Here is a 24,729-nt window from a genome sequence, read left to right as displayed (position 1 = left end):
TGTCAATTGCATTTCAGGTACATGCTTTTTGTTGGACACCCTCGTGCTTCAAGATAGGGGTTTAGAAAATTATCATATTTGGTTACCAACATGCATGAAAAGTTCACCATGGGACCCTGAAATGGATATTCACACCTCCAGAGGAACAAAATACTGAATGTATGTTTCGGCATATGTGACATAAAATGTCTCCTTGAGTGATGCAAGATATCTGTTGTGATGTTCAATATTCAAATACAGCTGTACAGTATATTGACAGAACAGGTCTACCCATGTTTCTGAAATGTTTAACAGTTAATCAATACACAGCTGCAGGGCATGCAGCATGAAAAGTTTGTTGCACTGCCATGTGATCTGCAGTCAGCCAATCAGATCCGTCGAAACATTCGAACCAGTTTGACAGCATATATTTCTTTTATTGTCTTGGTCCGTAGAAGACACCACAAAAGTCCAAACCCAAAGAGGAGAAGAAGGGCAAACAGAAGCCAGAGTCCACCATGCAGCTGCTCGACTTCGATGACTGTAAGTGTTTCAAGATTTGCAAGAATGGGCTATATTTTCTGATGTATCTAAAGGAAAACTTCACCCCCATACTGAACCCTTTCTATGCCAGGAACATTGGACTGTTTTTACAATACTACAGGATTTTCTGTGCCACCTGCACTGTGAGCACATAGAGGGTTAAGATGACTTTGATGAATAGTCGAAAGTAAAAGCAAAACAGCAAAAGTTCCATTGAGATTAAATGAAATAAGTCAGGTATGAAATGTTTAGAATTTGACATTTTCTCTCTGAACAAAGCAATATCTCAATCACAAGGACTACTGCATTGGAATAAAAGAAGAATTAATGTATGCACCACCACTTGCAAAGTTGCACACAAATGTTCACAAGAGTTCCTTTCTTGAAGTCAATTTAAAAAGAGTCATATCTTTCACATACATTTGTATCAGTGTAAATTTAGAATGATTTAGCAATAATTTCCTTGAAAAGGGAACTGCTGTTATATTTTTTACTCAGCGTGATTTTGTTGTAATTTCCCCCAAAATATACACCAATGGGGGACTTGCAAGATGATGACACCATTGGCTATACCTTCTTCCCTAATATGATTATCACAATTATCGCCATTTTGATAAAACAGGAGAAATCATGAAGTTTCGTTGGTTGCTCTTTTTTGTTATACCCCCGCCAAACGAAGTTTGAAGGGGGTATATAGGAATCAGCGGACGGTCGGGCGGTCGGGCGGTCGGTCGGGCGGTCGGTCGGGCGGTCGGTCCGTTGCAAATCTTGCGTCGCGAACTACTTCCTCAGTTTTCAACCGATTCCCATAAAACTTGGCACAGATGTGTGCCTTGGGTTGTAGATGTGCAAGATGTATTTTTTGACAGTACCCTAAAGTACGTTGCCATGGTAACGGCATATTATGGGCAAAAATGGGTACAAATCTTGCGTCGCGAACTCCTCCCACAGTTTTTGATCAATTTTTATGAAATTAGGTACAGATGTTCATCTGAATATGTTAATGTGCAAGACACATATTTCCGCAGTGGCAAAAAGTGCGTTGCCATGGTAACGGCATGTTATTGGTAAAATATAGGGCAAAATGCTTCATGGCAAAACTGCTTCATCAGTGTTCTTCCAATTCTCATGGAATTCATATTGAATGTTTGTCTTAGGATATAGGTCAGCATGACACATTTCTTGACAGTGACAAAAAGTATGTTGCCATGGTAACAGCTCACATATTATGAGCCAAAATGATGGAAAATTTTGTGTTGCAAACTACTTCCTCAGTTTTTGCCCAATTTCCATGAAACTTGGTACAGATGTGTGCCTTTGGTTGTAGATGTGCAAGACGCATTTTTCGACAGTACCCGAAAGTACGTTGCCATGGTAACGGCATATTAATGGCAGAAGATCAAGGAAAGATCTTGCGGATTTAACTACTTCCTCAGTTTTTTGACCAAAGCTTATGAAATGTTGTTTTGACCAAAGCTTATGAAATGTTGTTTGGCGGGGGTATAACCAGTCGCTGCAGCGACATTTCTAGTTTCAACTGTAAAGAAATTTGTGCTATAAATTTCACTTCTGTTGGATGTGTACAAATTCTGCCATCTTAGCTTCACTAGAAATATGACAAAATACCATTCCAAATATCAAATACCCTGCAAATTTGATTGAGATTTTAAGAACAAAATCTCCATCATCAAATCCAAATGTGTCAAAAGTTATCGTTGAATTCCAGATCTTAGATACACGGAAATCTTTTCTGTGAAAATTATGAAAATTGGGGCTGCATTTCTGAAATGTATGATTTTTTTGCCAGTACCAGTATGAAATTATGTCTCTCCACTTCTTGAGTCTTCATGTGAGACGAAACAGCATCACTCGGCTCTCAAAGGTGATTGCAAGAAAATAAGTGTCGTAATTCACCTACAGAAAATTTCTCGTGATACAAAAGTAAAACTAATCCATGTACCTTTGCACATCCCCAGTGTTTTGCCTCTAGTACAGTCCGACCTTTCTTATTCGGCCTCCTTTTTTCCAGATCTCTCTATTATCCTGACAAGATTTTGCTGTGATTTTTTTTTTGTCATTGTAGTAATTATGGGGAAAAGGGGAATTTCAAACTCAAACGAAATTCCTACACAAACTCACATGAATTATATATTATTCCCAACATATCTAACATACATTCACATCAAATTACCATCTCAAATAACATGCATTGAGACATTCATTACCTCCAAGTTTTGTATTGTAATCAAAGAAAGAGTTCCAGTGTATGCTCCCAGCAATAGGTTACATGTAGCTACCATTGGGTAGGCAGCTACGTGTATGTCTCATATATCTGGCTATATCCCTTATCTGGATGAGTACCGGTCCCTACATGTCCGGATAGGAGAGGTCCGACGGTACCGTGTAATGTGCAATTCAAGCTGCCAGTAGAAAGTAATTTGCTAGCACAGGTTAGATGATAAGTACGGCAGCATGCTAAATCCTGGTCTCCTTCTTCTCTCCCCGGCCCACCCAGTTGGACCTTCGGCGGAGTCATCACAACCCACAACTCCAGCGGGACCCACCAGCATTCTGACCCCCACCCTGGCGACCGACCTGCAGGGGTTGTCTCTGAGTGACAAACCATTGGTAGGTGTCATCTCTCCCTCTCTCTCTCTTTCCTCCCTGTGTGTCACACACAAACACACCTTGCAATCATGCTTTACAAGTTTGTGGTGTTACACCTGAATCATGAATTCCTTGCATGAATTCTAATGTATATTAACGTCTACTCCACTGAGAATGAGAAGGGCATTATGTTGCCTTGAACACTACGTGTTTAGTGGCAACTTAACGCCCTTATCATCCTCAGCCGACAAATATTCTTGTGTAACTTCAATTGCTAAAAGTAGTTTATCAAGAACCTGATTGCTCACATTATACCATTGTATATCTTAGTCATGTGGTTTTCTGTTCTAAGTTCCAAGTCAAACTGATACTGTTGTTGTAGTTGGTGTTATTTTTTGAATAGCAGCATCTGATGTTTATCACTTGCCATTAGATTCTGTGACCTGTATCTAAGAGATATACATGTGTGTAATTTACAGAGCAATACAGAGAATGAGAAGATATCATCAAGCCTGTAGAAGAACTATTAAAGAGATGAAAATGAGATTGGAAATGCAAATTTTAAACCATTGTCCTTGTCTTAAGTATTGGAAGAAATTCATCTATCCTTCAATGTTCTAGCACTGCATTGAGGAAACTTTTTTTTTTTTAGCATAAGACATGAAGAGAATATAAAGGTTGTTCCATTTGTTTTCTCTACTTTTAAATGGGTATGCAAGCTCAATACGATAGAAAAGACTCACATAGAAACTCTCATTAGTTTCTTCATTTAGGATGATAGATGTTTGTGTAAAGGGAGCAGCCAAAGTTTATCCTCAAATTCCATATTAGTCTCATTGCTGTACTTTTGTGTATGTGTTCCTTTGTCTCTCCCTACTCACCGGTAGCCCCTGTATTACGTTTGAAGCCTATAACCTTGCCTTAGTAAATATACCTTTTCATCCGTGAGATCTATGAATAATTTTATGTTCTCTCAGTATTCCATGTACAAAAAGTTGATTAAGCGCTCACATTTTTCCCCTTTTCTAATTCATGGACCATTAATGAAATCCAAATAATATTGATGTTACTGGACTTGCATTTTCTTATTTCTATTTGCTGTGTACACTCTTGTACTTCATAAATGGATATTGCATGATCTGTGTATATGTCCTTGTCCGAACTGATTTAATTTGTTGACTGTCTGTTACCTGCGGAGCCCTGCCTGAAACATGAAACATTGTCATTGATTCCAAGTTGAAATATTTCTTATACAACTTTGTTCTCATTCAATTCGTGTGATACACAAAGACTTGGTTTTGAGTTTTTCTGTTGTGGTCAGTCACAATTTGTCTTTCAGCAGTGGCCCAGGAACTGCCTAGCCTTTGTCACCAGACATATAGACACTCAATAGTCTGGTGACTGTTACATTCTTGGTAACAGTGTGATGAGTGTTACAGTGGTAACAGTCTAAACTCTCAAGTCTGATGTTATAACTGTCTGCATGTATCAGAAATGATTTGTCGTATATGTGACCCTGCATCACAAAACCAACAAAAAGTCGCCAGATATGGATTTTTAGTCAAGGGCAGATTCTAAAAGAGCAGACTCTAAGCTTTAAAATGATGTTTAAGTCAATTCAAATGGACTCTCATACTCTATTTAAATATTGGAAAGAATGCACACATTCAGGAAAAATGTGAACTGAGAAAAAAGGCTCTGAAGTAAAGGGCGTATTCAAGCGCTTAATCTTTTTACCAAGCCGTGCTAGCTGTTCGATGAATGGGACAAAAAACATGATTTTAACTGCCGGAGCAATAACAATGAATGGATTATCAGATTAAGCTTAAATTAAACATGCTCTATTAACACATTCTGTCCATGATTAATGCCAACTTTCAAAGCAGTTATTAGAGTTGAAAGTGAAGAGTGTTTACAGGTTTTTAAGAAATGAAAAAGGGACTCTTTTAGACACATCTAATCACATTATTCTGGAAAAAAAGGGTTTGAAAAAAACTCCTAAAAACACAGTTTCCTGTTTGTTTTATAATCCCAAAAGTTAACATAATGTAGAAGAAGACTTGCTCTTTTAGAAAATATGAAAAACTGAAGATTGGCTGGGGTTGACCCATTCCACCTATTTTCAGTCCTCACACAAAATCACTGCGTGTAACTTTTTGTTCATTTGTGATGCACGGTCACATATTGTCTTTCTAATTCTCTACCATGTGTCCTTTACCTTGTATTGATGTCAAGTTGAAATTTTTGTTCATGTTTTCATCAGAGTTCAGAACAGATGGCACAGTTGGCCAAGGTAACAGCATAACTCAGTTTTGCTTGCATTTTATGTGTGACCTGTCACCCATTGAAGAGTGAAGACATAAAAAAAGAAAGCAGCTACAAAATAAAAACACCCCCCCCCCCCACAGCAACCCACCTCGTGTAGTCATATACAGTCAAACCTGTCTATAGTGGCCACCCAAGAGAGATGAAAAAAACATGGCCATTATACACAGGTGGTTGCTATAGACAGGTTCTCTAACATGCTTGTTTTCTCAGAGGAAAGTATTTTTAGTGGTCGTACATGGCAGGTGGCTGTTATAGACAGGTGGTCACTAAGACAGGTTTGACTGGATAATCAGAGGTCATTTCTTCCAATATTTGTATGATTTTTTTAAAGGATATTATATAGCCAATAGCAATTGCAGTGGAACAGAATGTTGACTGTGAAACATTTGTGAGCATGGTCAGTTCCTACGGTGTACTTTATTTTTTGATACACAGAGGGCAATTGGACCTTTTATGTTGCCCTCAATAAACTTTGTCTCGCTCTCGAGGTGGCAGGTTGCAGTGACATGCTTCGACACCATTTGGCATCATTTGTGCACAATATCATGCCATTGTCTTTTGTGTGTGAAGGGAAAACCCATTCATAAATGGCAAATAGAGCACATCGTATTTGCTTTCTTCGTAGTCCTAGTGGCTTTTCACATTCTTGTTGGTGTCTGGTTGACCTCATTCTGTCTTCTATGTTAGCTCCATATCTACACGTATGTAGGCACATCAGTCAATATGACGTAGCCATTCCCTCCCATATGAAATGCTCATATTCCCATAATATCTTGTAGAATTACACTTCAGATATCTGCCTGTGAGTATGGATTGCCTTGTGGGGCGGTTTGCATATTAAGTAGAAAGAGAGGGAATTGAATATACATGGTGATTGGCATGGTGTCGGGAACCAAGCATGTTTCTTCTCCAAACTGTGACATAACATGTGTACTTTATCAATTTGTGTAGTTTGTGCTCATTGAAGGGATCATCGTGTGGTATAATGCAGTGAAACTAATTTCATCAATCATGTTGTTGGATTAAAATCGTTATTTCAATCATATCAAATTGCAAAGAGCAGGATGCTAATTGATAAAGTTCCCCACTATGTACACACACCAGAAAAAAAAAATGGGCAAATGATTGGACTGGTCGTGGGTTACCCCAGGTGACTAGAAATAGTCAGCAAATAGTGCCAACCATGTACATTATACCATATGAAAAAGAAGAGTATTTGATATATCATTTTAAAAGTGGGTTGTTTGGTTTGTATAACTTACTCTACGGTTGATTTTGGCAGTGCAGCAATTTTTCTTAATGTTTGTAATAAACCTCCTGTTCAGTGATATATCCCTTTGGAAAACAAATTTTACAAAAATGTCAGATGGTGTATAACAACACATCTGCCATTCAGAATTTTACTGTACATTACATTAACACCTTCAAGTCTTTCTTCCATTAGCCAGGGGGAAAAAAAAAACCACCTAAAGCATTCGGGTGTGAGTTTTGTTGCATGTAATAGAATAAAGCATTAGGATGTGATTTATTGCTGCTTTGAGGCTTCAGTTATTTGTGGTTGAAGAGATAGCATGGTACAAAAGAACTGCACTAAACCATGCCCTGTCCAGTGATTTAATTGCATTATTTGAAATCACATGAAATGAATACGTACCAGGAGGTCACATAAAAGGATTGCTACTAAGCGATCAAGTTTATTTGTTTGTTTAGTTTAGTCTTACCTTTGTGTATGAGGAGAGTAGTAAACTTCTTGCACTTTTGTGTTTCTTGTCATGGAATGTGTAGGAACTTACCTCTTAGTAGAAGAGATGGCTCAATAGGTGAACTGTTCTGAATTTACAGTGACTTCTTCTCATGTAGAATTGTAGCATGTTGTAGAAAAGCAAGACAGAGTAGCATTGTGAATAGAAGCTGGAAATAAGATATGTCTGTCTAATGCAGTAGGTAAACTATGCAAGTTGTGATATAGCTAGATTTCCAGAGAAGAATTCTTCATGTCTTTATTCATATATTTTTTTTTTTAGTTGATATGGTACTAGAAAATGTAGCCTGATTTATTGCATGTTTTCATGTTTTTGACAGTAGATAGAATCTTCAAACACACAGACACACTTTTAAACTTTGTAAGGCTGAGTGAAATCTATCTGTACCCAGGACTACTCATTGACATAGAAAAAGAGATGGTAAAATTTCTCTTTGCATCTTATGTCATTAGAAGAAATAAAAATATCATCATGATATTCACATCACGTCATTCACGAATGTACCAACGTGCCATAGAGATTATTCATATACTATGCACATGAAAGAGTTCTTTGATATACCACAGCTGCACTTAGACTAAGGGACTTTGTTAGTCTTGAATTATTATGAATATGGTTTCAGCACAGCTTATTACATTGCTAATGGCACTGCCAAAGCAGACAAAAAATGCACTTTCTTTTATACCCTTGTTTACATGCACTTTTCAATGCCAGCAAAAATTTTTTAAACCAGAGGGAAATGCTGCAAAGAATCAAACAATTTTCACAGAATCCTCCAATTTTTTGGGAAAGGGCTTTGGCAAGAACTCCATACAGGCTACTGCTATTAGCGATATGCCATTTTCAAACGCCTGGGAATAAGTGGCAACTTTACTGATACGTAGTTTTGCTTTGATGCGCTTGACTTTTATCAATTTTCCTTTTCTGTTTGTGATTCATTTTGAATGATGGCACAACCATGTTTGGAAAACAACAGGGGCGGGGGGGGGGGGGGGGGGGGGAAGTTGAATTCATCACATTTAGATTGCATTTGGAATAACAGCTGGTATAGTGTTATCAGTGCACACATGTACCCCGTTGGTAACAAGTTGAAGGATCTTTTCTTTAAAATTCTATTTACTAGAATTCTCTTTACATTTTCTTTATGTCATTGCCCTACCATGACATTACAAGTTGTTGTACCGGTAGTCTTCTTACCCAGCGATGACTGCTCATTTGAATGGATCTTCCAATTTTCATCAAACTCCACTAATGTGTGCAACTAAAACATTTCTGCATTTGCTAAAACCACATGTATATTTGAGGTCTCTGGTATGATCACCAAAGATCTGAAGGCATGAATTAAAGAGACAGTAATAACACTCCTGAGACTCAGATCTCTGCCAGTCTGCTGTGATTTGGCCATGTGGTGAAGCCCTTTAATCACCCGATACCTTTCCCCTTCCCCCCTCCCAGGCTGGTGGAACCATGTTTGCCTCCAAGGAGACCTTTGAACTCTTGAATAGGGTCAACAGCGGGGGTCTCTCGGCGACGTACCGCTTTCCTCGCACCACCTGCATCTACTCCACCACCATGGTTGCCGTGGAGGTTTCATTCTCAAACAACAGCAGTGCAAAGATCCAGAATATCAGCATAGGTACCCGTCTTTAAATGCAGCCCTTATAAAGTAAAATCTGATAATTTGTCACAAAATGTTATCCCACATATTGACTATGAACTGCAGCACGCATTTCACACCATCATGTAAATATGTGTTTTTCACTGGTATTTCATCGCTAAGAACTTCATGATGCATTGAGCCTAGAAAAGAAAAAGAATACAAAAAAAAACAACAACAAAAAACTAACAGAACATCTGTATGCCACAGCTGGGAAGGGTGCAGGAGATATTATGTTTCAACAGGGTGGATGAGGTGACACATCTCTGGTTTCTGGCATCTTTTTGTCCGTGTGTCTGTATGGCTTAGATTTCATTGTCTTGATTTAAGAAAAGAATGTGTCGTGGATTCTCGTAGTACCTTGCCTTGGTATCTTACATAGAGTGTGGCTCATTTACACATGTACATGAAGTAATTATAGTGGAACTAGGATTAAAGGCAATGGTCATTTCACTTTGTAAAATGTTTGATGTCAGCCCCAACTTCAGGTAGGCATGTCCGTATTGATAATGTTATGGTATCCATGGTAACAAGTAGTGATGATGCAGACAGTGTTGACATGATAGCGATGGAAATCCCTATCAGAATGATGATGGTGGCGATGGTAATGCTGACAACACTGATGGTGATGAAGATGATCAGCAGAGAAGTATAGTGATTGTAACCATGATTGTGCTGATGGGAATGATGATGATGTTGATAATACTGGTAAGAATGATGATATTGATAATGCTGAGAATGATGGAGATGATGACAATGCTCTTGAGAATGATGGTGATAATGATGATGACGGTAGTGCTGATGAGAATGTTGAAGAGACTGATAGTGATAATGATGATGGTGATGACAAATTGTGAAATTATTTTCCAAGACGACAAAGATGGTTCTTTGGATGATGCTTATGGCCAGTTTGCAGATTTATACGAATACACCAAATGAAATCAAACACGGGACATTTGCATTAATGGTTACCTTTCACTCCCACTTGCTTCAGGTGAGACCAAACTGGCAGCTGGCATGAAACTTCACGAGTTCCCACCAATCACAAATCTCTCAGTGGGCCAGTCAACCACAGCAATCCTTGGTGTGGACTTCAGGGATACCACTCAACCTGCCAACTTTGAGATATGGTGAGGAAGTTTCCATGACATTTGCTCCTGCAGCTATAGCTCCCATGAAATATCTGCACGCTATTAAGGACAAACAAATTCTATCCCCAAACATAATTCTAACCCTAATCCTAATCCTAATCCTCACATGGAACTACTAGTAAACCTAAAGCCCCATCAGAACCGTAACTCTAAGTCCCCGGAGAAAATGGGACTAAAGCAATTGTCACAGGAGGAGATAGCATGTCACCGGTGAGGAAACAAGAGTATTTTGCTCTTGAAGCTTTTGTCACTCAATTTCTTCATCTACCTCTCCCTCCCCCTCTTTCTGCCTTCATTTTTCCTCACCCATGTCCCATATGTACATGTATGTTTGAGAGGGATGGTATAGTTTTGGTTGAGATGGGGCTTCAGGTTCCCAACTTTTTTATGCCTCTGCCGAAAGGGTGCCTGAGGCCTTATTTGTTAGATGAGATTCCTTGTGTAAAATATTAAAGCGCATACAATTCAAAGAAGAATTTGAAGTTTATTTCATACAGTACACTCCTGTTAGAATGAACACGGATATAATGAAATTCTGGTTACAACAAAGTAAAAATTCAGGCTGCAGCATTATCCACATGTACAGCTGTATGTATATCTATTGTTTATTTGTTCAGTTATAATGAAAGAAATTTGCCGGTCTCGAGAACTTCGTTATAACGGGAGTCCACTGTAAGAGCAAAAAGGTCCTGATAAAAGATTGGACACACCTTTTATCAGGACCACTTTGTTCTACTTTGTTTTTGGATATCTCGGATGTTCCAATCTGATTTTCATCAAATAAACTTTGAATTCCTCTAAAGAATTGCATGCTCTTTTAATGTTTAGTAAGTAGTTGTAATCAAAGAGTCAAAATCTGATTCCCCCTCCCCCCATCTCAACCAAAACTATTCAATGTCACCTGTTCGCTACACTTTTGGATCACATTTTTTGTTGTTTTTTGTTTTGTTTTTTGTCCTTCGGGACAGATTTCACTGTTCAATCATTATGAAACCATTTACAGGAATCTTAGCAACCGAATCCAAGCTTGCTAGTGATGTTAGCATTTTCATTCTTCTGACAGTAGTCAGCTCTATAGAACTTTATGGGTCCATCCATGTCTCCATGTTAAATTGCATTTCTTTCGTTATCGTTTTGCCCCAGTACGGAATCAAGAAAGTTCAGTGTCACCGTCAAAGCACCGATTGGAGAACTCCTTCAACCAACGACAATGAGCGAGAGAGAATTCTTGTCACAACAGTGTAAGTGTCACTAATGCATCCTCTCGTATTGTGTGGAAATGTGGCTAGCAAACAATCTGATATGCTTTGTAATGCGTGAGGCAGCAATTTACAAATGAGAAGAACTAAAATTGTTCTTTACGTCATGAAAAAACAATGATAAAAAGTACATATGAAGAGAATGCGGCGAATTTCATATTTGTAGCATAATGAAAGAGCATCTGACCTCGGACCTTTCAAAAACCAGGGGGAATGATGCTACCATTTGAATAGCATATATGCCAGTTACAATGCAAAGGAAAGGGTACTTTTTGTTAAAAGTGACATTTTATGGAATTCCCTTCATAGTTTCACAATATTCTTGATCTGCTGTGGCATCATGAACTGTTGTAGTCTTTTTATCCAGTAATGGTGTTGCCAAAAATTTAAAAATTCATATTTGTTTAACTGTGTGCCTGATTGTCCTCAAACTTTGGTGATGCCTGTAACTAGTATTGCTGCATTTACTCAATCCACATGTGTATTTGGGTAAAGGTCCCCCATAAACATTCAAAACATACATTGTCTGTATGGTATCAGCTGATACATATTATGCTGCTGTACAACAAGCCAGCATTTGTGACCCGCTACAACAAAATGGTCCTAAAGTCGCGCACGGTCGAAGCCGTGAAAATCGAGTTTGAAGTTAGAGCATCAAAATTGGTCAAAACTTACGATTTTCTGAATTTGACATATCATTAGAGTCTGACATGTCTTCTATCATCTGTCGAAATTTTGAAGCAAAATGATGAAAGGAAAGACTAAAAAATAGCATTTTTCTGGGCCATGTTTTTTTGGCGTTTCAACGAAGCAGAAACTGGTTCGAACATTTGGAGTGAGCGCCACACATAGGCTCCGCCCCTAACAACGACCAGAGTGATCTCATTGGTCAGTTTGCTGCTTGCCGCTAACCGAAGCGTGAAGCTCGCACACTGCCCAGTCGACTGGTGCGTGCTGGCGGGTTGCGCTATGCCTAGCCGCTTCTCCTGACATCCTGGTCACTGATTGGTTGGTGAGGAGACCGCCGATGCTGTGTTTGAACGAGCATTTCGGGGGTTGCTAGGGCTGTCCGGAGGTGAATACTGACTTGCGTGTCTCTTGATTGTGATTGCGTCGCAAGGAGAACTTTTAGGGCGCTTTTCTCGAAACAGTGATTTCCCAGACGTCTTGACATGCGCTCTTTTAAACATCGATATCTCCGCAGCCGATTATTTTTATAAGACATGTTATATATCAATTTAAAGCAGAAAGATTAGGGAATTGTGTCGTGCAATTTTCAGATAATCGACCTCACCCGACGTTAGGATCATTTTGTTGTAGCAGGTCACATTTATTTACATAACAATGAACATTGATTGGTTTTGGGAGCTTTGTTGAATGGGCACTGGTTGCGATAGGAATGCCCTGAGCTCTACCTCCTACCTCCTGCCTCCTTGCAGCCAAACTGACGGGGATGAACGAGCACTCGGACAAGGGGGACATCGGGGCTGCACACAGGGAGGAGAAGGCTCTGATCAGATGCGTGGGTGAAATCGCCAACGTGCAGATCGTTCCTGCCAGTGACCCCAGCAAACTGATATACAGGTATGGAGTGACGGGAGTGAGATTTACACATTCCTCTCACATTGCAGAAATATGAGTAGTATCTTATAGAGGATCCCCAACAACCCCACCACCCCCCCCCCCCCCCCTTCCAGGAATGAGAATTGAACTAGATTGAGTGTGCCACGAGTCATATTACTTTGAACTTCTCAACTAAACACCAAACAAAAAGTAAGTTCCCCCTAAAACAAACCTCTGTAATTTATGAATCAGGAACATTTGAGGAAATCTGAATACATGATTACTGGTGATTCCTGTATGCACAGTGGTATTAAACACAATACAAAAAGCATTAAACACTTGATTTCAGTGCGCAAAATTATCGCAATTCTTACTGCACAATTTAAATTGTTATTTTTCTTTGTTTTTAATGTGCTCATTCAACCGTGAAATTACATGAATTGTGTGTAAAAACTGTTCAACACACGAATTCAATCTCAATTGACAGAAATTTCCACGAGAAACATGTCAAATCAGACATTTTGGTAATTTTCACCCCGTGTTCACTCAACCGTGAAATTTTGTGCACAAGTCACATGGTACGATAAGAAGCACAAGTTATACGTTGCATGCCTTTTTATCCTGGAAAATTGAAATTTGTTCCGATATCACCAAATGAAAGTTGCAAAATTGAGCTTGTGAACTTCAAAAAGTGACCATTTTGACTCTGTCATGCTCACTCAAGCGTGACCAAGTGATATCCACTGAATTTCACTTGAAAGGTAGCCAAGAAATACAGCTACATAATCATGTATTCAGATTTCCTCAAATGTTCCTGATTCATAAATTACAGAGGTTTGTTTTTAGGGGGAACTTACTTTTTGTTTAGTGTTTATTAGAGAAAAAGTCTGATAGATTGTACACCTTTCATCTGTAGTGAACAATGTGAATGTAGGAGTCTTCTTCTTCATCAGGATGTGCATTAAACAAGAACTTGGTGGAAGTAATGTTGTTGTTATTGTTGTCAGAAGTGGGTGTTTCACCAGATATTCTATAATCAACACAACCACCAAACCAATTTTAAGTCTTCCTTGGTCCACCTTTGAAATGTCCCTTCTTGTCATGCATTGTGTTATCAGGTTTGCTGCCAAGACGATATCAGCTGGAACACCAGTCCTCCTGACAGTGCAAGTTCTGAGCGAAGGCAAGGCGCGGATCACCGTCAACTGCGAGAAGATGGTCATTGGTAACATGCTGGTCAAAGATGTCAAAAAAGCCTTCAGCAAAGCATGATGCTACTTCCAGATTTCAAATTCAACTCGTATTTATATCCCATGTTTTTGTGTTGGGTTTTTTTTTTTTCAACATTGTGTCCTCGCAGTATTTAAAGCTTCACCCTGTTCTGTAGCAAACTGTCATATCATTCTTGGTGGTCTACCTAGAGTATTTAGTAATTTGGGTGTGCATTGTCTACATGGATAATAATTTTCATAGCATAGACAGTCACAGAGCATACATGTACATGTACTCAAGCTGTAATAATGATCTTAGATTTTTAGGAAAGAGAGTGAATCTCTGATATTTTAATCTGCAAATTTAAAAACATCTAACTCAACAATGTAGTGCTCTTGATTATGGCATGTTACCAAATGTTGCTCTCCTTTTTCAAAACGATTTTCATCAAAACTGGCTGATATTAGATAAACTTATAAGTATTGAAAGATGACTGTCAGGCTGTCCAACATGAGTGATAGCACTAGCATGGCTACTTCATCACTTGCTAGTAGAATTTCGTGGCTACTAGAGAAATCAAAATCAGAGTCTATTGTTTCAACATGCCTTTGTAAAACCTAAAGTTGGTATTGCTTAGCAAGTCAATGCAAGTATATTCCCATTACATTGCTTCTTACTTTTTATTTAAAAGTTGTAAGTTAGAACATTCCACTATAAATTCGGTACTCCAGTCAAGTAAAAAATAGCCAGTATGTGTTCTGGGACATGCTGATCTACAGCTGTAATAAGGGAGAGTTTCAGACTAACAAATACGACAAGTTCGTAATGACATTTCTGAAACACTTTCTTCAATGTGTGTATATTTGCAGGCCGTTTCAGACTGTAATAGCAATCTCTTCTCTGACCACTATTTTTAACTGACATTCCACACAATACATGTATCACCAGCTACAAGTGTGTATGACATTGTGGGTGAGCTGTTATTCTCAGTATGCCTGTGTGTGTGCACACAAGTATATTTACATGCATGCATGCGCCATGGCAGAAGAGGAGTACAAAGTAATGTTTGTATGTGGTCTTTTTTTTTTTGTTTTGTTTTGTTTTGTTTTGTTTTTTTTTTTAACCTGTGTCATTTCTCTTGCACTTTAGGATTGCTTGTCCATAGGCCATCATAGCCTCAACTTTATAGCACACTAGCCAGGAGAAGAAGTCATTACTGGAATATGGTAGCAGCAAAAATCCCTCTGTATTCAAGTATTGAGTCTTCTGGCAGCTTGTAATGATGGTATAATTTGAATGACAAGTGTCATGCCAGCTTGGATTTTTTTCTTTTTTTAATCCAAGATGATTAATCTGTTTTCACATTTATGCTCTTGCAGTCTTGATTATCACTCTGATGGCTGTGTTCTGCTTGGGGTAGATGTGCCGAGTCCATCAGTACTGATTTGATGGTTGCAAGGCTTTGCCAGGCTTTGCCTCAGCTTTTGTCCACTTCAGTGTCAAGCTGGACATGACGTCACTGTAGTGACTTTGCTAGCTTATTTGTTCGTGCAACGAGACAATGTGTTTTAGTATAGTTACCCTGGTACCATCTACTTAAAATGTGATATCGTTCACTTAGCAGGGCGTAAATTTCTTGTTAAACATGTTTCTGATTGGATAATCACAGTACGACTGAAATGTCAGCATGCATTTTCAGCATTAAAACTCAGAAAAGCCCTTGTGCTCGTTAACTGGTTCAGTAACATTGGAAGAATCAAAGTCATTGTAGAATGATGTATGTACCTAAATTATGTCAGTGATACTTTCAATGGAAGACGAAGATGCACCCAAACTTAGTGGTAAATTACGATACAACATATAAGTAAGCATAAGTAACATGGGTTACTCAAATGCACATCCTTTAGATATAACATTACTTTGGAATATTCAATGATAGATTGTTCCAATATAATAGTCTTCTAACTGATGGATCAGGACTAAGAGAGTTTTGAGAGATTTGGATGTCAGTTTTTTCACATTGTCACATTTTCTGCGCTCTGCAGACATTCCTGGCATACTTGTTTTAAAGGCATAATTTACCATTTGCAGATGAAAGCATTAGTGCTTTAAAATAGTTCTAAAATGTGAGTTAGGGCTAGAAACAACCACTGTCAAAATTTGAATCCGTATAATCGATGTTAAGTGTTGTTAAATACACAAAATGTGAACAATAGTTATAATAAAAATGTTTCCAGACTAAACCGTATACAGTTACGGTTTACTGAGAAAAACCCTGATATCTCCTTATATTTTAGGTTTTATTGCAAATATTTCATATGGTAGGATGTTTTATGATACAACAGACCTACACATATGCATGAAATGTGATATCTTGAACATTTGTGAAATCACTGCTCCCAAAGGTAAACTGGACCTTTAATAGCAAAGGGTAAAACTAGTTTGACATGTGTATTATTATATCTAGTGTCAGTGTTTGGTTAGATGTGTACTGACTGTGCTGATAGCATTTATGATGTCTTGTGAAAGTCTATGAATGATACATTGCTTCAATGAATCTGAGAGTACTTATAATTTATGATTAAACTTATAACAAAGCCTACATGAAAGCGCCTCTTGATATAAACAAAGTGTGTCATACAAGTATTTGCGTTTGGATGAGGTTGATTTGGTGGTGTTGCTGTGTTACATGCTGCCTTTTCGCCATGGTGGCATCTCTTGCTGATTTTGCTGAAAATATACAGTTTTGTGATGACAAACTCCAATATCAAGTCTACCATGGCCTGAAAAATTGATAGAAGTGATTTCTGACATAATGTCCAATTCCATACTGTCTTCAAGTTAATTTAAAGGACCTCTGCAATTCAAATGCATAATGATTTGTGTTGATGCATATTACCCTTAACATCACTGTATGTGGCCAAATGAATGTCTGAATACGTGTCATGTATTTTATTTTTGTTTTCACTGTTTTTCTCATATCTTACATGTCAATTGCTGGGAAACTGTAATACAAGTTATGCTTTGTCTAGGGGAAGGTGCATTCCAATGTCTTCTGTTAATAGCAGTGATTGACATAATTTGTCTTGTAAATCTTTTATTTATTTATTTATTTTTTTTTTGCATATCCAAGTAATCTGTAAAAACATAGCAAAATGTAAAAAATGTTTAGCACACCTTTTGATATTCTTACGGCCACATAAGTAATGACTAGGGTATAAAATCATCACAAATCAACATGTGTTCGCATCGCATAGTCCCTTTAATAGTGTGAAATCTGATGAAAAGAATTACAGGAGGGACGATACTCGTTACTCCGAATTCCAGAGACTATGTTCTATTCACATGCATGCCTGGGGTTCGTTTATCCAGGGAGATGAGACGAAACCTGCCTGGTTTATCCGACTGCAAGTATTTGATACATTATCCGCAGCAAAATAAGGTTCGTTCTCATGGTCATTCGTAGGGTTCATTATTCCGAAAACGCAACAGGGTTGGTCGCATAATCTGAAAATACATTGTAAATTATGATTCATTAACTTGACAGGATGTAGGTTCCTTATTGTAAATTATGATTCATTAACTTGACAGGATGTAGGTTCCTTATTCAAAAGCGAACGGTGACGTTCGTTAGTTAAAAAATGAAATACAGTATTGCTTGTTACTCCGAAAATGAAACAAGGATCCGCTAACAGAAAAAAAAAATCAAATATTAAGTTCTTTAATCCAAAAGTGAAATACTGTTCTTCAATAAAGAATAGAATGCCCTTGAAGAAGAATTATTTCTTCCTCGTGCTTTCAATGATTGAACTCAGTGGTGATAAAGGGGAGGAGAAGTTGAGAAAGGGGGAAGAAAGGGGGGGGGGGAGGGGACAAAACTAGTGATATCATCCGTATTCTACAATCAGTTACAACAGTTTTGAGGGTTTCTTTTTTCTTCAGTTGATCATCAGTAGACCCTTTTTGTGTCACCTGTGTGTTTGCATGCAAGTTTTTAAAGGGCGGTGAGTTGGCCCAGTCGGTAGCGCGTCTGCCTCACGATCACGCGGCCGGGGTTCGAACCCGAGTCTGGACTGAGCAATGTTGTGTCTAAGCATACCGTCCCCTCTAGCAAGAGGCAAAACACTCTGTCCCTCGGATAGGACATAAAATGGAGGTCCCGTGTATGAGAGAGTAACAACTCATGCACGTAAAAGATCCCGCTTCATTCATTCATCGCAAAGAGCAGGGTGTTTAACCCGGTGAAGTGGTCCCACCTCACATCCAACTGGACCCCATGGAAGACCAGCTTAACGTAGCTGAATATGGGCTATCCAGCCATCTTCTCAGATGGAAAATGAACAAACGAACAAACAAACAAACAAAACCTAGCAACATAGATTCCCCTTTTGACAAATAACCTCCCCTACCCCCTCCCCCCCCCAAAAAAAAAAAAACAAAACAAAACAAAACACACACTAACGCAAGGCTTGGCTGTTATTATTTCAGACAGGTTTGGGGGATTGGGGGTAGGAGGGCTAACACTGGCACCAACATGTTAAGGGACAGAGCATACAACCTCCCCCCCCCCCTCCACACACACACACACACACACACACAAACACACACATTGTTCGTTGAAACGAACAGAATATATTTCACTCTCTTCAATCCCATGTATAATGTCAATTGTAAGCTAATAATAATTGTTGGATCATTGCTATTAGCACAATTACGTTTTTGTCGTTGTTCCTATAATTAATTAATATTTTCAATAACCTATTTAAACCTCTCCCAAATTGGTCAATGATCAATTACCCGATCGGGCCACGAAAAAATAACCCTTTCAAAAATTTAGTAGCCCGATATCAATTTTTAATGGCCCCAAGCCATTGGACCACCGTTAATGTCGATCCCTGACTATACTATCACTATTATCTAATTCTTAACGCCGGCATTGGCATTGGTACACGTGTCTTTAGAATCAAAGTTGACTTTCATCTACTTCATTCATCCATATTCCTACAGCCGTCATGTACTTGAGGGTTTTTTGCGTTCCTTTTATTCGAGAAACGACAGAGGTAACATTTTCACCAAAGACTTGATAAGAGGCTACACTGGCACATGTCAGTTTGTTTGTTTCCTGCAAAAGATATTGTTGCCCGTAAAAAAATTGTGCTGCATGGATATTCTCCCTAGGTCTGTGCTTGTGTAGGTTATGCAGGTACATGATACTGGCCAGCGGGCCCGGGCAAACTTTTGACAAACCTGATACGTGAATTGGAACACGATTTTTGAGAGTATACGACAAGGAACACACATAATCTGACAGAATGATTATTACTGATTTGATTGAAAGGTATTGTATTAGCGGGAAAAAAATCATCCATAACAGCCCGCAGGCTGAATTTCGGACATTTTTCCAAGAAACCAGTTTAAATACATTGTAATGTGTAAGAAATAACAAATATACTGTATGTCCCCCCCCCCCAAAAAAAAATACAATCAGATTTTCGCATTGATAACACCCGATATAATTAAATTGTCTAAATGCTACTTCATGGTCTTCAAATATAACATCTTAGCTCTATTTTGCAGGAAACCCCGTTCAATTGGTTAAGCGGTAACAGAGAAATGTGGATTGTTGTAAAGCATGTCATGAGTCTGATTCTTCCAAGTTTAGCACTTAGATGATCTTGTGCGTGAATACAATAGAACTTGAAAGAAGAGATTCCTGACATGCTCTACAAAATTCCTCATTTCTCTTTGGCCACTGAAGCAAATCGAATGGGGTTTTCTGTAAGATGTGGGCAATGAGTTATAGTTTCGTACCCTGAAGTTGTACTATTTTTATTTGGATTGATGCACTATTTTTAAAGTTATCATTGCGGAGGGTCCCGTTGTATTTTTTTTTTTTTTTTGGGGGGGGGCATATGGTATAGTATTAAAAAATCCATCTTAAATGAAGCACAACAAAAAAATGACCTTTACCACAAAACAAAAGCAAATGTTAAAAGTGCGATTTTTACTTATTACAAATACATGACTACAACTAATAAAAATAGGGAATCATTCACATAAAAACTTAACGTTAACAGTCTCAACAAAAGTATACTACCATCATCAAATTCATTCTGCATTCTATCCTTTCTCTATCACCACTGTTGTCATTTATTATGATCGTTATTGCTTATACATTATTATGTTACTTTTAAAATTTCCCTTAAAATTCACTTTATTTCTCAACTTCTTCCAGTACTTCTCCTCCAACCTCATCTATTTTCGTACAATATTCAAATTATCATTTTATTCATACATGACATTACCATTTTAAAGGAGAAGGAAAATAACGCTGTTCTAATATTGCCCCAGCTATCTGAAGCATAAGAACTCTAGAACTTCTAGTATTATGCCTACCTATACCTACCTAACATGGTGTGTGCATTTTGGTGTTGAATTGTAGTTTGTTAGCACGGGTTTATTGGCCATTGGTATACACAATAAAAGTATCAAAGTTTTTATTCTTAACGACCTGAGTATTCATTGATTGCAGTCACTTTGGCAGTGATGAACTTCGAAGTGAATAAAATCCGGTATGTTGTGGCACAAAATACAAAAATATGAAAGCATTATATTTCACAAACGTTTACTGTACTTTGCACATAAATGATTTGTCGAATTCGTATGTAAACCCGTTTTTCGTGCTTGATTGTTTTCAAAATATATAAGATATCTATTGCTTTTTGGCTATTTCTCTCTCTCTTTCCCTCTACACACACACTAAACACACATATATCTATATGTAAGTATATAGACATATACATATATATGAATATAAATGTATGCTATTAATTAACTACAAGATAGTTCGATCATTGTTACTTAACGTAAAATAACCTGATTGAGATTATTCATTTCAGTGCATCCTATTGACTGCCATGATTTCATTTTTATAAGCCGGCAGAAAACTTTATCTAATTTTCTGTGACATCTTTGCTGAAAATTATAAGATTCCTGATTGTTTTCTTCTTTCTTTTTTTTGTGTGTTAATTTTCACTCATTCTGTTGTGAAACTTTCACCTGCTAACAACTCAGCACAGGCAAATCAGGACCATGACTCTGTCGAATAAATTGCAATGAATTAAAAATGGAGACCATTTTTTTTTTCTCATTATAATTATCTCCACTGATGTAATTTAGACATTTTTTTTTCTGTCAGATTGATTTGTAAAGCACGCAGATAACTTTTTTGTTTAATGAAACAAAGTACACCACGTGTTCTACACGTGGTATGCAGTTAGTTTCCATGACGAGAATAACCTCGGAAAACATTTCCCAATGGTTAACCTCTAGAATTCTGAGACTTAAATACGTAAAAATGATGTCATGTCCTTATTGCTAAAGTAGCAATTCAAATAGAAACAGTAAAAAAAGTCGACCACATAAGAGTAACAGTGAGAGTTTAGCGTAAAATCGGGTAAGGATTTGGACACTTGGGGGATAGGTTCTGTCAAGCCCTTAGAGGTGCGTATACTATTTGAGACAAACCGATTTCACGCGTTTTTCCACCAGATCAGGGAGAAAGGAAGGGTATCTACGATAATTATCATAATGGCTTTATTATCTTCAATTATCGGCATTTCTAGCGTTCATATCATTACCACTAACTATTGATATACTTTTCACAATTAGTATATGCCATTCATCACCAATCAATTGTCTTTGACGATTTTTGGAAAGAGAAGTTTCCTCAAAATGTCACCTCAAAAAAAAAAATCTTTTTTTTTTTAAAGGAAAAATTTCTTTCGCTTGTTACTAACATATTATAGGGTTATGTAATTCTCCTTTGTTTTCTGAAAAGAAAAAAGTTAAATTGATCGCTCCTCATTATGCTAGGAAATTAAAAGAATATACTGAATTCTCTCTTTATAGTATTCTTTATATAGTTGTCATGCAGTGATATCATAAACTGTTGTAATTTTAATACCAACCATGGCGGCAATGAAACTTTAAAAATGCATAAGTTTGCACGGATTTTCCTTAAACGTCACTGATACGTTCTGCTGATATTGCTGCATTTACTCGATTTACATGAATATCTGGGGAAAATTCCTATCTGACTTCTTGATTTTACGAAATTACTTCATACTTCTTGAATGAAAGGTTAAGTTGGAATCGATAGAGAAAATGATGCTTTGAGAAAGAAGGTATAGATTCATGTCCTCAAGAAATTTTGTAAGGATTTTTTCTTTCTTTCTCTCCACTGGAGATCAACGGAACAGCAGCTCACGTAGCCATATCATAAACACCAGTACACAGACTGTCGGGCTTGCCGTGGGCTGCGTCGAGAACGACGGTTCGGGCGGAAAGGTGCCGCAGCGCGGGAAGTTGTCGGGAGGTTTCGGAAGATCGTTGTCTGTCCCTACGTGAACCAAGAGCCCCATTCCAGTCTGCAAGAGAAAGCAGCTATCATACTCGGAGGAAAATAAAGATCCAGACTTATCGCACTTCACTTCAACTAAGGTTCTGATTTATCCAATGCCCCATTTAGATTTAGATTTAGCATTGCCCGTCATCGTTGTGTTTTATCAAAATATTTATTACCTTTATCACCATAACATTTACAGCACTTCATTCATAATTACTATAGTGTGATAAGAAAATATAACCTTAAATAGATCAAATGTAACCAAAATAATGATAAAAATAATACTACAAAAAATTATAATAAAAACATATGATTTTCCACTACCATTATCAATCTATGAAATGAACATTATTACTATCAATATATTCATTTTCACTCTTTCGTCAACACCATTTTATAGTTCTATCCATTATCACTATAAGACCAACCCGAGGTTCCATTTTGAAAAAAAAAAAAAAGTACATGTATATGTCGGTTTTTATTTTAAGGACTGACCAAAAAAAAAAAAAAAGAAAAGAAAAGAAAAATGTCTTTTTCCAAAAATCACATCTACACTCACAGCCACGTGAAACTCGATATGGCAGTGGAAGAACCACCAGCCCGGGTTGTCTGCCACAAACTGGATGATGGTATAGCCGCCGCTGGGAACGATGACGGTGTCTTTTATGGGCGCGAGGTCCAAATTTCTTGGTATTTCACCTAAAGATTGGTAATTCATTTCATAGTTAAAAAAAGAAGATACATGTATATCATTTCCGCAAATGTTAGCGGAGGAAAACTGCCTGGAAACTTTGAATAAGGTGTGTAGGCCTACAACCGCTTTTGTAATGCACGTGAAGGCTCTCTTGAATTCGGAAACAGACATCCAGGTTTTGCAACATTAATTGTTTAGCTGATGATCATCGTTGATTTTTATGTAATAAGACAACATTGTAATTAAAACGGGGTAGATCAAAAATTAACGAATGCAACTACTGCGCATTCGACTGGGATATCTTCGCTTCTCACGAAATTATTTCATGCTTCATACATTATTCATTTATTCATTTTGATTCTTTTAAGTCACGAAAACGAGATGTGGGACGGACGGACAGACGGACGGACAGATAACCTGGAAACATGTATCCTATACACGATTTTCGAGGTATGATTTGGAGGAGAAGCAGTAATTAGTGATCACAAGGGCAGCTGTCACAATTGGGTTAATAATAGGTGTAGGTTTTCCCTCTCAATCTAATATTCTTGCTAATCTAACGTTAAGAAAGCAATCGTCATTCGAATTCAGTTTCGTTCATTCACATTCGTTATTCCAGCAAGAGACAGTTCAAACGAGTTCAGCAAATATATATTCTCATTCAAACTTCTCATTCTTGCAGTAAGATCTTCTGTTTACTCAACGGAAGGTAAATGAAAAACGTACGATTTGATTACTTCATGAGCTTTTACAAATTTACTTTTTTAATTCGATTTTTTTTTTCGTACAAGAAATTATCCACATAAATCATCCAAACTTTACTAACGGCAATCAATTTAGGGGATGTGCAAACGAAACAATTTTCTATCCTTCGAATTTATTATTTGTGAAAAATGGAATTCAATCACATTATTCATATTTAAATAAGAAGCATGTTTTTAAAGCAAATGGACATTCGAATTGATAGATCCCCACTGATGTACGCAAATTTATGAAGGGGCAATCAGTTTCACATGAGTGCATCAGATTCAAATTACGAAAATCATCATTACGGGCCTGCAAGACTCATTTTGCACTAAATTTCGTTCAAGTTTTCATATCAACTTAACTAGCTGATCACAAAACGTTATGCCAGACCATCAGGTGACTATCGCAATCAAGATTTTGTATGGATATCTTGGACTAGTTACGTCCCACGTAAAAAAAAAGAAAGAAATAACCGATGTAAAGATGAAGAAGAAGAAAAACACGACTGAACTACATCTCACACAAGAGACTTGGAAAAATATGCATAAAGTTGATCATGATTTCAGAAACATATGCAGTTATGCCATTCAACATAATTGTAACTTTTTAGATTGTTATTCCCCTCCCCTGATCATATTGGTGTGTGTTTGTGTGTGTGTGTGTGTGTGTGTGTGTGTGTGTTGGTGCGTGCGTGCGAGTATGGGTATGTATGCTTTTTCTCTTCTGTTGTATTTTGTTCTGACCGTCAGGATCTGCTAGTGCTGAAACAGTTTAATGTTTGAATCAATCTTTGATTTTTTTTTCAATTACCTTTAAATG

At 37.6% G+C, this 24,729-nt stretch overlaps 2 protein-coding genes across 4 annotated transcripts in view; one reads left to right on the top strand and one right to left on the bottom strand.

The window, feature by feature from the left end:
• The window catches only part of LOC140230825 (AP-3 complex subunit beta-2-like), a 59,807-nt gene extending 43,150 nt beyond the window's left edge, over positions 1-16,657 (top strand). For 2 of the 3 annotated variants that reach the window (XM_072310965.1, XM_072310967.1), the window contains exons 19-26: positions 435-522; positions 3,038-3,150; positions 5,393-5,422; positions 8,676-8,856; positions 9,872-10,007; positions 11,172-11,269; positions 12,727-12,871; positions 13,969-16,657. In XM_072310965.1, coding sequence (XP_072167066.1) covers positions 435-522; positions 3,038-3,150; positions 5,393-5,422; positions 8,676-8,856; positions 9,872-10,007; positions 11,172-11,269; positions 12,727-12,871; positions 13,969-14,122 — 945 coding nt within the window. In that variant the 3' untranslated portion in view covers positions 14,123-16,657. The remainder of the gene's footprint in view (positions 1-434; positions 523-3,037; positions 3,151-5,392; positions 5,423-8,675; positions 8,857-9,871; positions 10,008-11,171; positions 11,270-12,726; positions 12,872-13,968) is intronic. The other variant, XM_072310966.1, reaches the window with a different exon arrangement.
• A 4,700-nt stretch (positions 16,658-21,357) lies between these two features.
• Positions 21,358-24,729, bottom strand: part of LOC140230438 (uncharacterized) — a 61,072-nt gene continuing 57,700 nt past the window's right edge. Inside the window, exons 10-11 of the mRNA XM_072310592.1 lie at positions 23,029-23,168; positions 21,358-22,491 (exon numbers count right to left, since the gene is read on the bottom strand). Of these exons, the coding sequence (XP_072166693.1) occupies positions 22,312-22,491; positions 23,029-23,168 (320 nt within the window). The 3' untranslated portion in view covers positions 21,358-22,311. The remainder of the gene's footprint in view (positions 22,492-23,028; positions 23,169-24,729) is intronic.

Source organism: Diadema setosum, chromosome 7 (genome assembly GCF_964275005.1).
Source record: "Diadema setosum chromosome 7, eeDiaSeto1, whole genome shotgun sequence".
Taxonomy (NCBI): Eukaryota; Metazoa; Echinodermata; class Echinoidea; order Diadematoida; family Diadematidae; genus Diadema; species Diadema setosum.
Note: the sequence above shows the minus strand (reverse complement) of the source record. Positions and strands in the feature narration are given on the sequence as shown.